Below are 15,762 nucleotides of genomic sequence, written 5' to 3'. Positions count from 1 at the left end.
TTACTATCCTTCTCCCCCCCCCCTCCCCCCCGTCCCCCCTCCCCCCCTCCCCCCCTCCCCCCCCCCCCCCCCCCCATGGCTAGTGACCAGTGGTGCTGTAATATCCTAGCATCCTAGAGACTGTCAGTCGATACACAGCACAGCAAGTCAGACACTTTGACTGTTAAAATTTTATCACTAAATTGTCGAAGTATTCGTAACAAAGTTCCTGAATTTAATGCCCTCCAGGAAACTTCTCAAGCTCGAATTATTCTTTGAACCAAGAGCTGGCTGAAATTTGAAGTGGAGAGCTCTGAGATATTTGGCGAGTCATGGAGTGTATATCAGAAAGACATATTAGAGGCTGTGGCATGGGGTGTGTTCGTTGCAGTTGACAAAAATATTCTATCTATTGAGGTCAAAGTTGAGTGTATCAGTGAAGTTGTCTGGTTGCGTATAACAGATTTAGGTGAAACCAAGTTAATTGTTGGATGTTTTTACTGGCCATTGATTCCACTGTGACAGCTCTAGAGTCATTCAAAGTTAAGTCTACTGTCAGTAATGGGTAAATGCCTATCTCATCCAACAGTTGTTGGAGGGGACTTTAACCTACCAAGTACAGACTGGAATGTCATTTGATTCATTGCTGGGGATACATACAGACAATTGTGTGAAGCACTTTTGGAACTGAAAACTGTCTTGAGCAGCTAGCTCAGCAGCCCACACACAGTGGAAGTATTTTAGACCTTGTAGTTACAAATAAGCTGGACCTTATCAACAATGTCAGTATAGAAATGGGAATTAGTGATCATATCATCATCATAGCAACTATGGTTACGAAAGTTTATAAATCAATCAAGAAGGCTAGTAGAGTGTTTGTGCTAGAAATAGCAGATAATATGTTGTTAGCATCTCATTTAGTGAAATGGCATCACTTAATTTCAGTAAGATGGACATATATAGGAATTATGTGCAAATTTAAGCAGACTGTAAATTGTGGTCTGGGGAGTTATATGCATATTATGTGGATTAAGGATGGAAAAGACCTGCCATGATTTAATAATGAAATTTGAAAAATTCTGAGGAGCCAGAGGCTTGTTGCAGTCTCAATTCAAAAGAGAATGCACACAAATGACAACAAGCAAAGGCTGGTAGAGATTCGTGTGTATGTGACAAGATACATGCGCGAAGCATGCAGCTACTACCACTGTCATATCTTAGCAAAACATCTTTCAGAGGAACCCCCCCCCCCCCCCCCTGTGGGTTCGGGGGTAAGAATAGGCCCACGGTCTTCCTGCCTGTCGTAGGAGGCGACTAAAAGGAGTCTCAAACGTTTTGGCCTTGTGAGATGGTCCCCTAACGGGTTTGACCTCCATCCTTCTAAATTTTCCAAAGAGCGAGCCGATTGGGGAAGGGCGCCTTACAAGGAGCGATGTGTCCATCATGCATTACCATCTCTAGCCAGGTTTGTCGTCATCACTTAGCAGTCCCGCTCACCTACCATCTCTTGGGCGTGGATTTGTTCTTGGGTGCAGTTTATTGCAGTCTGCTATGCTGTGTCGCTTTATGCGCCAATGACGATATTGGACTACATCACCTGAAATCCAGCACGGTAGCCAGTCCGTTGTGGTGGGGCCGCCATGTACCCTGTTGGTTGTAGCCCTCTGACTACACAGGGATCGCTCTGCTGATGCCAGCGCCATTAACTCCCCACGTATGCCGAGGAGTAGATGCCTATCTCCTTGGGGCATTGGGACTCCCGGCAATGGCCATCCTGCCAGGTGGTTGTTGCTGAGGCTGGGTGGCGCCCGTGGAGAGGGCCCTTGGTCGGAGTAGGTGGCATCAGGGCGGATGACCCGCAATGAAGCGTGGTACATCATCTCTTGCTGGCGGCCAGCCGCCAGCAGTCTCTAAGCGTTCCAGGGCTCAATACTACGCAACTACTTATGACCCCAAATCGTTCCCCTCCCTGGCTACACCATGGGAGGAACGAAAGACTATGGATGCCAGCGAACCATACTCGCCCCACTACCTGGTGTGTACGAGAGCTGATGGTGAATCCTTTACATCCATGAAGCCTCAGTTCTTCGTCGAGCACTTAGAGGACAAGTTCGGGGAGGTGGAGGGCTTTTCCAAAATGCGCTCGGGCTCGGTTTTGATCAAATCGGTGTCCTCCGCCCAGTCCCGCCAGTTACTCGATTGTAACAAGCTGGCGTATGTTCCGGTTACAATCGCGCCCCATAAGAGTCTTAATATGGTCCAGGGCATAATATTCCATCGGGACCTTCTCTTGCAGTCCGATGACGAGCTTCGCGCCAATTTAGAGCGGCGAGGTGTTCACTTCGTCCGGCGCGTACATCGTGGTCTAAGGGATAAGCAGGTTGCCACCGGTGCCTTCATCTTGGCCTTCGAGGGTGATACCTTACCTGAGAAGGTCAAGGTGATGGTCTATCGTTGTGACGTCAAGCCATATATCCCTCCCCCGATGCGGTGCTTTAAGTGCTGGAAGTTCGGGCATATGTCTTCCCGCTGTACTTCCAGCCTCACATGTCGAGATTGTGGACGCCCATCACATCCCAATACTCCATGTGCTCCGCCTCCCATCTGTGTAAACTGCGGAGAGCACCACTCGCCTTGCTCGCAGGGCTGCTGGATCTTCCAGAAAGAGCGCAAAATCATGGAGTATAAGACCCTGGACCGCATGACATACACTGAGGCCAGGCAGAAGTTCGAACGCCTCCATCCTGTTCGAATGACTGCCTCTTACGCCGCGGCTACTACTGTTATGGCCCCATTAGCTCTCCCTCAGACTGCCACCTCTCAGAGCCAGAATGCTACACCTGCCCCCTTGATGGTGGGGGCACTTCACTCCCTGCTGCTCCTGCACTACCTGCCTCAGGAGCAGCAACCCCCCAACCCTCGGGGACATCAGTCCACACTTCTAAGCTGGGGAAGCCTCAAACTTCCCCGGCTCGAATAGCACGGAAAGGGTCCCTTGGGTCCCTTCCTTCCCAGGTTTCCGCCTCTGGGAAGGGCGACGTCAGCCAATGGAAGAAAAGCAGACCAGCGGCTGGTCGCAGGGCTTCCCGCTCCTCCTCCGTCCCGGAGACTGACTCGCTGGAGCCCTCCCAGCCAATGAAACCCAAGGACCAGAGAGACAAGACGAAGAAGAAGACCTCTAAGGCCAAGGACCACGCGGTGGCATCCACCCCACTGCTCCCTACAGGCGCTGCGTCCGAGGATAAGGTGGAGATCCGGGCGTCCGCTGAGGACCTGGATCTCGCCGGACCCTCAGACACCATGGAAGCAGATTGTACTGGTCCTCCATCGGTGGGAGCAGGTGACCCAGTGGCGTGATCTGCTTCCTCGATCCCATCACGCCTTTTTCGGACATGGACAAAGCGATACTCCAGTGGAACTGCAGCGCTTTTTTCCACCACCTTGCTGAGCTTCGCCAACTCATCAGCAGTCACCCTTTCCTCTGCATTGCCCTACAGGAAACTTGGTTTCCGGCAATGCGGACCCCTGCCCTACGTGGGTATCGGGGTTATTACAAGAATCGGACAGCTTATGAGAGGGTATCTGGTGGAGTCTGCGTCTACATCCTTAACTCTGTCTACAGCGAATGTGTACCTCTTCACACACCTTTAGAGGCTGTCGCTGTAAGGATGTGGACGCCTCAGCCTATTACTGTCTGCAGTTTGTATCTTCCGCCAGATGGTGATGTCTCACGTCATGTGTTGGCTGCATTGATAGCACAACTGCCTCCTCCTTTTGTGTTATGTCATGTGTTGGCTGCATTGATAGCACAACTGCCTCCTCCTTTTGTGTTACTGGGCGACTTTAACGCCCATAACCCCCTGTGGGGTAGCACCGCGATTACTGGCCGGGGTAGAGATGTCGAGACTCTTCTCTCGCAGCTTGACCTCTGCCTCTTAAACACGGGAGAGCCGACACATTTCAGCGTAGTCCATGGCACATTTTCGGCCATCGACCTTTCTATCTGCAGCCCCGGACTTTCACCATCCATCCACTGGAGTGTCCATGACGACTTATGTGGTAGTGACCATTTCCCCATCTTTCTGTCACTACAACAGCGTCACTCTTCTGAACGCCCCTCCAGATGGGCTCTGAATAAGGCTGATTGGGGCTTGTTCTCCTCTCTCGCCACTATCGCACCTCCTTCCCCTGACACCATTGATGCGGTGGTTCAGTCGGTCACCACCGGCATCGTTTCTGCGGCGGCATCTGCAATTCCCTGTTCATCCGGGTCCCCTCGGCGGAGGACTGTGCCTTGGTGGGCGCCCGAGATCGCAGAGGCGATTAGAGATCGCCGGCGGGCTCTTCAACGTCATAAGCGGCACCCGTCCTTGGAGAACCTCATCGTTTTTAAACAGCTCCGTGCCCGTGCCCGACGCCTTATTCGCCAAGTGAAGCAGGAGTGCTGGGAACGGTATGTTTCCACCATTGGCATCCGTACCTCTGCATCGCAGGTTTGGGCTAAGATTAGGCGACTCCATGGCTATCGGCCGCCTGTCTCTGTCCCTGGGCTTTCGCTGAATGGAGTGGTGTGTACTGACTCCGACACGATTGCGGACCAGTTAGCAGCGCATTTTGCTCAGTGTTCCGCATCTACAAATTACCCACTGGCCATCCGCTCCCGGAAAGAGCGGTTGGAAAGTTGGAGGCTTTCCTATCACACGCGCCACGCGGAGTCGTACAATGCTCCTTTCAGCGACTGGGAATTCCAGAGTGCACTATCTGCTTGCCCTGATACGGCTCCTGGGCCAGACCGCATCCACAGCCAGATGCTGAAACACCTCTCTGTGAATTGCCAGCGACGCCTCCTAGATGTTTTCAACCGCATCTGGGTAGAGGGTGTGTTCCCGTCTTAATGGCGAGAAAGCATCGTCCTCCCCGTGTTGAAACCTGGCAAGAACCCGCTGGAGGTGGACAGCTACCGCCCCATAAGCCTCACCAACGTTCTTTGCAAGTTGCTAGAACGTATGGTGAGCCGGAGGTTGAGTTGGCTCCTTGAGTCTCGAGGCCTTCTGGCTCCGTCTCAGGGTGGGTTCCGTAAAGGCCGCTCTGCCGTTGATAATCTGGTCTCCCTAGAGTCTGCCGTCCGTACAGTCTTTGCACGCCGCCAACATCGTGTTGCTGTCTTCTTCGACATGCGGAAGGCGTACGATACGACTTGGCGATATCACATCCTGGCCACACTTCATGGGTGGGGTCTTAGGGGCCCGCTCCCGATTTTTATTCAGAATTTTCTGTCGTCTCGTTCCTTCCGCGTGCAAGTTGCTGCGTCCCATAGTTCCTCCCGGGTCCAGGAGAACGGGGTCCCACAGGGGTCTGTCCTCAGTGTCTCCCCGTTTTTAATTGCGATCAATGGGCTCGCTGAGGCGGTGGGATCGTCCGTCGCAGCTTCGTTGTATGCAGACGACTTCTGCCTCTACTACAGCTCCGCTGGCATTGCAGTTGCTGAGCGCCAGCTGCAGGGCGCTATCCGCAAGGCGCAGTCGTGGGCTGTAGCGCACGGCTTCCAGTTTTCGGCCGCTAAGACCTGCGTTATGCATTTCTGCCGGCGTCGCACGGTTCACCCTGAGCCACGCCTTTACCTTGACGGTGAACCTCTTGCTGTGGTAGAGACGCATCGGTTCTTGGGACTGGTATTTGATGCCCTGTTGACTTGGCTGCCTCATATTAGGCAGCTTAAACAAACATGCTGGTGGCATTTAAACGCTCTCCGTTGCCTTAGCCACACCGGATGGGGTGCCGATCGGTCCACCCTTCTCCGGCTGTATCAAGCGCTGATCCAGTCCCGCCTTGATTATGGGTGTGTGGCTTATGGTTCGGCATCGCCATCAGCGTTGCAATTGCTGGATCCCATCCTTCACTGCGGGATCCGACTTGCCACAGGAGCATTTCGGACAAGCCCTGTTGACAGCTTACTTGTGGAGGCTGGTGTTCCTCCATTGCGGATCCGGCGCGACCGACTTCTGGCCGCTTATGCTGCCCACGTTTGTAGCTTGCCAGGGCATCCCAGCTACCGTCTCCTGTTCCCGCACTCGATCGTCCATCTTCCAGACAGGCGGCCCCGGTCAGGGTGTACGATCGCGGTTCGCATCCGGGCTCTACTGTGTGGGATTGAGTTTTTTCCTCTCCCGCCTGTTTTCCGGGCCAATCTCCGTCTGCCCCCTTGGTGTGTGCGCCGACCATGCATTCGGCTGGATTTGGCACAGGGTCCGAAAGACTCGGTCCCTCCTCCGGCCCTCCGCCGCCACTTTGTTTCTCTCCTTGCCGAGTATCCCGGATCTGCCGTGGCCTATACCGACGGTTCGATGGTCTCTGGTCGCACTGGTTACGCTCTTACTCTAGAGGATCATTGTGAGCAGCGGTCGCTGGCACCCGGGAACAGTGTATACACTGCCTAGTTGGTTGCCATCTATCGCGCCCTAGAGTTTATCCGCTCCCGCTCAGGTGAGTCCTTTGTCATCTGTAGTGCCTCCCTGAGTGGTTTACGAGCTCTTGACCAGTGCTTTCCTCGTTCCCGTCTGGTGATGGCCATCCACGAGTCGCTTCATGCTCTTGCCCGTTGCGGCCGCTCCGTGGTCTTTGTTTGGACCCCAGGTCATGTCGGCATCCCGGGCAATGAGCAGGTTGACACGCTGGCTAAACAGGCAGTGAGTTCACCGGCTCTGGAACTCGGCCTTATGGAGTGTGATCTCCTGTCGCTTTTGCGCCAGAAAGTGCTTGGTGCCTGGGGTGACGAGTGGCGCACCCTGCCCACGCCCAACAAACTTCGGGCGGTGAAGGAGACGACCGGTGTGTGGCGCTCCTCCATGCGGGCCTCTCGGAAGGACTCTGTCGTCCTCTGCCGGCTGCGCGTTGGCCACACGTGGCTGACGCACGGCCATTTGTTGCGCCGGGAGGACCCACCGCTATGTCGCTGCGGGGCAGCTCTGACGGAGGTCCACATTTTGGTGGACTGCCCGCTTTTAACAGGACTCAGGCAGACGTTTGCACTGCCTGATACCCTCCCTGCCCTTTAATGTGATGACGTTGCTATGGCGGACATCGTGTTGAGTTTTATTCGGGCAGGGGGTTTTTATCGTATGATTTGAGTGCTTGTCCTTTTATTTCCTGTATTGACTTGGGCCTTTGGCCTGTGGTTTTAAACTGTGGGTTTTAATGTCATTTGGTGGTTGGCTTTTCCTTATTTTCATGGTCGGCCAACCACCTTCACACTCGGTGTGATTTTAGTTCCGTTTGTCTGGTCTTTGTCTGTCTTTCTTGTATTGTGTCGTCCCTTGTCTCAGTTCTCCATTTTTAACGACTGACAGTTTTTATTTCGTGTGATTTTATTGTGGAACAAGGGACCGATGACCTTAGCAGTCTGGTCCCTTCAATCCCACACCCAACCTAACCCTCAGAGGAACCGAGAAAATTCCGGTCCTATGTAAAATCACTAAGCAGGCTTCCATCCAGTTCCTTGTTTACCAGTCTGGTGTGACAGTTGAAGACAGAAAAACAAAAGCCGAAGCTTTAAATTTCATATTCAAGAAATTGTTCATTGGACAGACTCCCGTATGGATGACACAGTAATAAGCATCCCTGGCATAGAGAAAAAAAACTGAAAGATTTGGCAGTAGATATGTCACCGGATTCAGATGAGTTCCCAGTTCACTTTTTCAAAGAGTACTCTACAGCGTTGGACTTTTACCTAACTTGGATTTATCGTGAATCTCTTGCCCAGCACAAGTGACTCCTGTATATAAGAAGAGTAAAAAAAAGGACCCGTAGGATTACAGACATAACTTTGGTTTGGTGCAGAATCCTTGAGCATATTCTCAGATCGAAAAAAATAAATTTTCTTGAGACCAAGAATGAATTTTAGAAAAGTGTGGCTAATGCAAAATTCAACTTGCCTTTTTCTCACATGATTTATTGTGAGCTATGGATGGAGTGCAATAGGCAGATCCCATATTTCTAGATTTCTATGAAGCATTTGACATGGTGCTCCATTGCAGGCTGTTAATGAAGGTAGGAGCATGTGGAATAGGCTCACAGATATGTGAGTATCTCGAAGACTTTCTAAGTCATAGAAGCCCGTGTGTTGCCTTCAAGGGGGAGTGTTCATTAGAGACAAGGGTATGATCAGGAATGCCCCAGGGAAGTATGATAGGACTGCTGTTTTTCTCTATATACATAAATTATTTTATGGCCAGGATGGGTAGCAGTCTAGTTATTTGCTGAGGATGCTGTGGTGTAGGGGATAAGGTGTCAAAGTTGAGTGACTGCAGGAGAGTACAGGATGACTTGGACAAAATTTCTAGTTGGTGAGATGAGTGGTGGTTAGCTCTAAATCTAGAAAAGTGGTAGGTAACACAGATGAGTAGGAAAAACAGACGTGCTATGTTTGGATACCGTATTAGTTGTGTCCTGCTTGATACAGCCATGTCATTTAAATATCTGGTCATAACAGTGCAAAGCGGTATGAAATAGAATGATCATATGAGGACTGTGATAGGGAGTGGAATGGTCAGCTTTGATTTATTCGGAAAATTTTTGGAAAGTGTTGTTCATCTGTAAAGAAGACTCCATATAGGATGCTGGTGTGACCTATTCTTGAGTATACTGGAGTGTTTGGAATCCATGCCATGTCGGGTTAAAAGAAAACATCTAAGTGATTCAGAGGCGGGCTGCTAGACTTGTAACTGGTAGGTTCGAACAACTCGTAAGTGTCACAGAGGTGCTTTGGGAACTCAAATTAAAACCCCTAAAGGGAAGACAATATTCTTTTTGAGGAGCACTAGTGAGAAAATTTAGAGAACCAGCATTTGAAACTGACTGTCGAACGATTCTACTGCCACCAACATACGTTGCCCGTAAGGACCATGAAGATAAGATACGAGAAATTAGGGCTCATACAGAAGCATCTAGACCATTTTTCCCTCGTTCTGTCTGTGAGTGGAAGAGGAAAGGAAGTGACTAGTAGTAGTAGTAGTAGTAGTAGTAGTAGTAGTAGTAGTAGCAGTAGCAGTAGCAGTACAGGGTACCCTGTGCCACGCACCATTTGGTGGGTTTTGGAGTACCCATGTAGATGTATACTTTCCTCTACCTTCTCACCTGCAGATCATGTTTGTAACATGTACTCTCTCATAAGAATCTTTGCTTCTGGCATTTGTTCTAAATGCATGTGCCTCCTTGTCTATTTCTCACAAACTGCAACTAACCATATGACTATAATATGAACAGGGTGTATCTGTGGATCTGATATTTTCTCAGCATTCTATGAAGTAGTAGCTTTATGCCCATGAAACTTAGGTTTTGGAAAATCAAAGATGATGCAAGTCAGTGTTGTCACCCCTTGCCTGTTTTCTCCAATTCAAGCAAAACAACTGAATTTAGTATTCTAATTGTTAGCATTCAGTATCAGATCTCTTACAAATGCAAAATAATAGAACTTACTTTTTGTTACAGGTAGCCTTTATTGAAAACAAAGAAAAGATAAGAAAATATCTAAATGAAAAGGAATTGAAGAGAGTTAAATCATTCAAAAAGGTAGGTAAAGTTTTCATAATGTACTGCATTAATAGGGCTATTGTTGCATTTACTTGATTTGAATCATTTTGTACAGTGGAAAGGGACATATCATTTTCTAAAGTGGTATGGGAGGTACTGCCCACATCTCACCTCTCCACCGTCCCACTCATTCCAATATCCCCCCCCCTCCCTCCATGTCTCCCTCCCTCCCTCCTTCTCCCTTCCACACTCGGCCCCTTCCCACCTTCTCTCTCCCTCCCCCCTCCCTCCCTCCCTCCCTCCCACGCACCCTCACCCTCCTATTCCTTCTCAACATTTGAGTCTCACAGAATTCTGTGCTCACATTGTAAGGAAGTACTCTGATTCATTCTTTTCTGCCTACTGATTTATGGCTGCTGCTTTAAATATGTTGTCAGTAAATTACACTTTCGAGGGGCATGAGTAGGGAGATGGGATGCACCACAAAGGAATGATTCAAATAAAGCTGCTCCTTTGTAGTTGGTGGGACATTGTAAGTAAATGAGCTTCCTAGATCTCTTAGAATAACTGGACGACAGAGAAAAAAATTACTTATTTGAAATGAACATGAAAAAATTTCACTAGGTTCATATACACTAAACTCTCATTAATCCGACCCACGTCAGCTTCTAGTTGCTCAAGAATAAGTGACACAAACAACAATGAATTACCATGTGCGACAGTGTTAAACTGTGCTCTACATATTTGTAGTTGTGGCTTTCTTTGCCGCTTAGGGTCATGGTTTTTAAAAGGAAACACATTGCGGTAACCTGAAGCAGAAACTTGAAATTATATTTATGTTGAACCTACATTCTCGGCAGAAAGCTTTTGCTGCTCAGTATACTGTTGGACGAGCAACTATCTATGAGATCAAAAAGAAAGGTGGTGATGCTTGACAGTTTGCAACCCAAATGGAGAGCAAGATAAAAATGCAAGGTTATGTGAAAGAGTGAGAATGAAGAAATGAGATAGCTGTTTGTAGATGGTTCATACACCAATGAGGTAAAGGAATTTGTGTCAGTAGCATGGTAATAAAGGAAAAAGAAGTTGCATTTAGGAACAACTTTGCTGCAGTATCTTGTTTGCAGCAAGCGAGAGTTGGCTATCAAACTAGAAAAATGACATGGAATGCTGACAGTCGTCGAGGAAAGTCGCTTGGCTAAAGCAAAAGATATACAAGTATTTGTTAACAACATATGGCAGGTAATAGAAAAAGATGATTTAACTACTGATGCCTTGTACAGTGCTGGTGAAACTGACCTCTTCCTTAAGGAAAACAAGAAATTAGCTGTTAAGTACGGAAAGGAAGCTCATAGGTACAAACAACAGAAGCAGCCCATAAAATTAGTGGCATATTGTAATGCAAATGGGTATCATAAACAACCCACTCAGTGACTGGGAATTCCCAACATCCCACCCCGCAGTGTCAGGGGCTAGAATGGATTCATGACCACTGCTTATCTGTCTGAAGAGGCAACTCATGGAAGTTTTTTTTTTTTTTTTCTCTCCAATTTTATGACTGTCGTGTCTCAGTCCACACCTCACATGATGACACGGTATCGCATGACACCACCTGACCCTGTTCATATTCCAGCCACAGTCTTAGCAGGATAAGGATAAGCAGAAAGATAATATTCTTTCTGAGGCTTCAGATGTTATGCTCCCCAGCTGTGCAGTGGTCCAACCTATGAACATGGACAATGGATCACACAGTCGTGTGGACCATGACATGGTTGCGAAGTAATCATACCCTTCTTTTCCATTCATCACTTTCTCAGACCTGACTCAAACACTCCTTCAATGGTTCAATGGAACTGTAATGGCTACTTACTCGGTAACTGGCGTAGCACTTCAGGAACCCCATACACTCTGATATTTTCAGTGAGCAGTTGCCCTTACGACTGCACTAGAGGCCATGGCCGTTAATGTCTAACTCTCAGTTCGAATGACAATAATCATGTTTATCTACCCCCCAGACAGACCTTTACCTTATCACAAGCTGTTAGAGTTAGTGGCACAGCTCCCTGGCCACTTCCTTTTATTTTGGGACTTCAATGACCATAATCCACTGTTAGATGGTGACACTATGTCTCACAGAGGCTGAGTACTAAAACTCTTCCTTTCAGAATTGGACTTATGTATACTCAATAAGGGAGCTGTAACCCATTTCATTGTGGCCCACAGAACATTTTCAGCTTTTGATCTCACTGTTTGCAGCTCGAGTATCTTACTCCTGATTCAGTGGCGAGCCCTAGGCGATTTTTGTGACATTTTTCCTAATGCTCTCTCCCTTTCCACTCACAGACATCTAGAATATGCCCCATGTTGGTCGCTTTGGAAAGCTGATTGGTAGGCTTTCTCCTCTGCGGCCACTTTTGCAGCCAGTTGTGTGTCAGATATTGACAAACTGGTGCAGAATACTATTGATACTATTACTCATGCTGCAGCAGCAATGATACCCTACTCCTCCGGCTCATCTTGATGACGGCCAATACCAGGGTGGTCTGAAGATATAGCCACAGCTATCAGGGAATGCCACAGTGTGCTTCAAAGGCACAAGTGATATAGTGGATAATTTAATAGCATTAAAAATATTTTGGACAAAAGTGCGGTTTTTATAAAGAAAAGGAATCAGGAGTGTTGGTAGCAATATGTTGCAACCATGCGATCCTACACCCCATAGTCCCAAGTATGGGCAAAACTGCCACATTTGCAGCCATCCACCACCCACAGCAGTTTCTAGCGTTCTTGTCAGTGGTCACATCTACACTGATCCCGCGGTACTTGCGGCTTTTTTTGTGGCACACCTCGCTGAAGTGTCCGCTTACAGTGATCACCATCCTCATTTCTTGACCCAGAAACACGTCATTCAGTGATGCCCAATATCTTTCCATGCATACGACTCTCTATCATATAATGTGCCTTTTAGTGATTGGGAGCCTCGCAGCACTTGGACAGAGAGCCAAGAATGGTCCCTGGACCTGACAAAATCCATAACCAAATGCTCAAACATTTTCGTGCCGACAGTTGGAATGTATCCTCAGGCTTCTTAATTGCGATTGGTGAGAGTGGCAGGAAGGTATTATTATTCCTGTCCTGAAACCAGGAATAGACCCACCTGTGCAGACCTTGGCCTACGTAAATTGGGTGTTTACAAAATTGCCGCAAATCATATATAGGGCAAACATGAACTGTGCAGGAACGCATTGTGGAACTCCAACGGCATACTTGCCTTCTCCAACTCACCAAGTCCGCAATCGCCGAACATTGTATTTCCACAGACCATTCCATGAATTACGACGACACAAAAATTTTGGCCCATACAGTAAACTTTTGAAGCTCGATTATCAATGAATTGTCTGACACTGAGACTCTCATCAAGCGAGACAGCAGTTATCAGCTAAACCCTGCTTGATATCCTGTTATAGAGAATCTTCGTAGTCGACGTAGTTATCTGCATAAAGATGAAAATCAACCTGATATTGATACTCCAAGCTTTCACCGTGGAGGGCGCGAGGCACAGCGCACGAAGTTGTTATGAACGCACATGCTGAGCAGCGAATGTGCAATGTCATCCGAGTATGGCTTTAAATAGCAGAGCTGAGCACGTACTCGCCAGTACTACTACAGTGGTAATCACCTGAAGATGGCCAGAAGACTCCGCGCCGAAATATCATGGCAAGACGTTTCTGATATCCGGCAGTTCTCCTGTTTTTTTATGGAACTTAGACCCACTTATTTAACTACCAGCCAATCTTTCTGACAAATGGGCTGTTAAGCTATTCGAACGAATGGTCAACCACCGTCTTTGTTGGTGCCTTGAAGCTGGAGGGCGTACATCAAGAATCCAAAGTGGCTTTTGGGCTTTCAGGGCCCACCATAGAATTTCCGGTTCATTTGGAATCCGCAGTGCACAATGCTTTCGCGCATTGCCAACATCTGATTGCTGTGTACTTTAACCTACAGAAGGTGTATGATACCAGCAGGTGACGTCACATCCTGCATGAGTGGGGTTTCTGGGGAAATTTACCCATTTTTTTGCAGAATTTCCTATCTCTCAGGTTTTTTCGGGTTTGGACAGGTTCGACTTTCAACTGCCAATATATACAGGAAACTGGAGTCCCTGAGAGATTGGTTCTGAACGTAGCACTGTTTGCTATTGCCATCAATGGTATCGTAAATGCAGTGGTCCCCACAGTCTCTCCGTCACTGTACGTGGAAGATCTTTGCCTGTACTTTGTCTCTGCATCACTACTCATTGCTGAGTATCAACTTCAGTGGCTGTCTGGTGAGTCCATGACTGGGCCTTGAATCACAGCTATCAGTTTTCTCCTGCAAAATCACGAGTTGCGCATTTTTATCGACTCCAGATTGTGCACCTGCAGCCAGAAATTTATCTTGGTGACCAGTTACTTGAAGTCGTTGAAACTTTCCAATTCTTAGGTATTTTATTTGACCAAAAGCTAACTTGGCTCCCCCATATCTGCTGGCTCAAGGAAACTTGCAAAAAGAAGCTGGATGCTCTCTGTTTTCTTAGCCTCTCTTCCTAGGGCGTGGACCTTACAGTTGTTCTGAGATTTTACAAAGTGCTGATTTTTCCCCGTTTGGACTATTGATCCACTGCCTATGGGTCGGCAGCACTAAAGACACAGGATCAACTTGACTTTGGGATACCAGGCACGGACTTACAATTACAACTTCAATGCAATATTTTGAGGTTCTGGGTATTGGAATATCAGGCTACAATGACCCAAAACATGTTGAAAGTGATTACAGGGCCCACTAAGTTGTGGTATACATCTTTCCAGGCATCTTGGAAAGATTCCATTGTGTTGTGCCAACTGCACATTGGCCATACAACTCACCTACAAGTTCCTTCTATGTCAGGAGGATCCTTCTCACTGCAGCTGCGGTAGTCTATCGATGATAATGCATGCTGTTTGTTGTTGGGTGCACCCTGCTGGCCAATCTGCAGTACACTCTCAGCTTGCCTACCTCACTATCTCAGATGCTTGCAGATGATGTGACAGCCAGTACCAAAGTGTTGCATGTCCTGAGATAGAGTGGATTTTACTTTAACCTATAATACTCTTCTGGTTGTGTGGGCAAGAGCTTTCCAGTGTGGCAGGTATCTCCAAGCAACCTGACGTTACTATCTTCCCCTGTCACCTTGTTATGCCTATTTGAGCAGCCAACAGCCAAGTTGCTTCCCCCCCAACCTCCCCAGGATAAGAAGGGACTGATGACCCAGTAGTTTAGTCCCTTTAAACACATAGTAATTGTCATCATCGAAAAATTTGTACCAGCTTCAACATAATAGCTGAAGAAGAAAAAGCTTCCACTGAAAGATATCCGTTAAACTGACAATGGTCCTAGTCATCCTTCCAGTGTGACTCTTTAGAGTTCAGTGGTATACAAGCACTCTTTCTTCCACCCATGTGACAGCCCCAATGTAGCCTGTGTACCAGGGAATTTTGGAATCAATTAAATGTCATTATTGACATGCACTTCTTGTCTCGTTGTTGAATGAATGTGAAAATGACTCTACTGAGGCTATGTTGAAGGTGTGGAAAGCAACCAATGTATGTGACATTTTCCCAAACAGCAGAAGCATGAGATAAAATGGAGAAACTACCATAATGAAGTGATGGAGAAAAGTTCACACTTTTCCATCCATTCACACACATTGGAGAGAATGCGCTAATCAATTAGGAATCATCAGTTGCTGCCAGATTGCACATTGATGTGTTCCAGAAGCTTCCAGGATGAGGAGTAATTGTGAAGGCGATGTTGCAAAGTGGCTGAATGAGTAAAACAGTGAGATAGACCAAATTTTAGCATATGAAGAAATAACTAAGAGGTGCAGGAAAGTAAGAATGAAATGATGAAGAGGACATAGGAGGAGAGTGCGCGAAGATTTCTCACGCTGCTAGTACATTACATAACCACCATGTATGTGCAGTACTGATGTTAATGCTTTTAAAACAGTTGTGTGATAAAGAATGCCACCATCACATACTGTCATTGCAACTACTAAAAATTCGGGACATGTTTCATTGTGAGTTATACTACTGTATATATACATTCTCAAGGACTAAGTGTCCTATGAAAATGAATGTTTCTGTGAATTTAATACAGAATAGTCCCTGTGGGTTTAAACTAAATTTTAAACACACTCAATAATTTAGAACTTTTGCTAATCTGGCACCCATTTGT

The 15,762-nt window shown here is 47.5% G+C and overlaps 1 protein-coding gene across 1 annotated transcript in view; it reads left to right on the top strand.

Moving 5' to 3' along the window:
- LOC126276571 (uncharacterized) overlaps positions 1–15,762 on the top strand; it is a 232,052-nt gene that overhangs the window by 78,481 nt on the left and 137,809 nt on the right. Inside the window, 1 exon segment of the mRNA XM_049977286.1 lies at positions 9,466–9,546. Within this exon segment, the coding sequence (XP_049833243.1) occupies positions 9,466–9,546 (81 nt within the window).

Source organism: Schistocerca gregaria, chromosome 1, assembly GCF_023897955.1.
Source record: "Schistocerca gregaria isolate iqSchGreg1 chromosome 1, iqSchGreg1.2, whole genome shotgun sequence".
Taxonomy (NCBI): Eukaryota; Metazoa; Arthropoda; class Insecta; order Orthoptera; family Acrididae; genus Schistocerca; species Schistocerca gregaria.
Note: the sequence above shows the minus strand (reverse complement) of the source record. Positions and strands in the feature narration are given on the sequence as shown.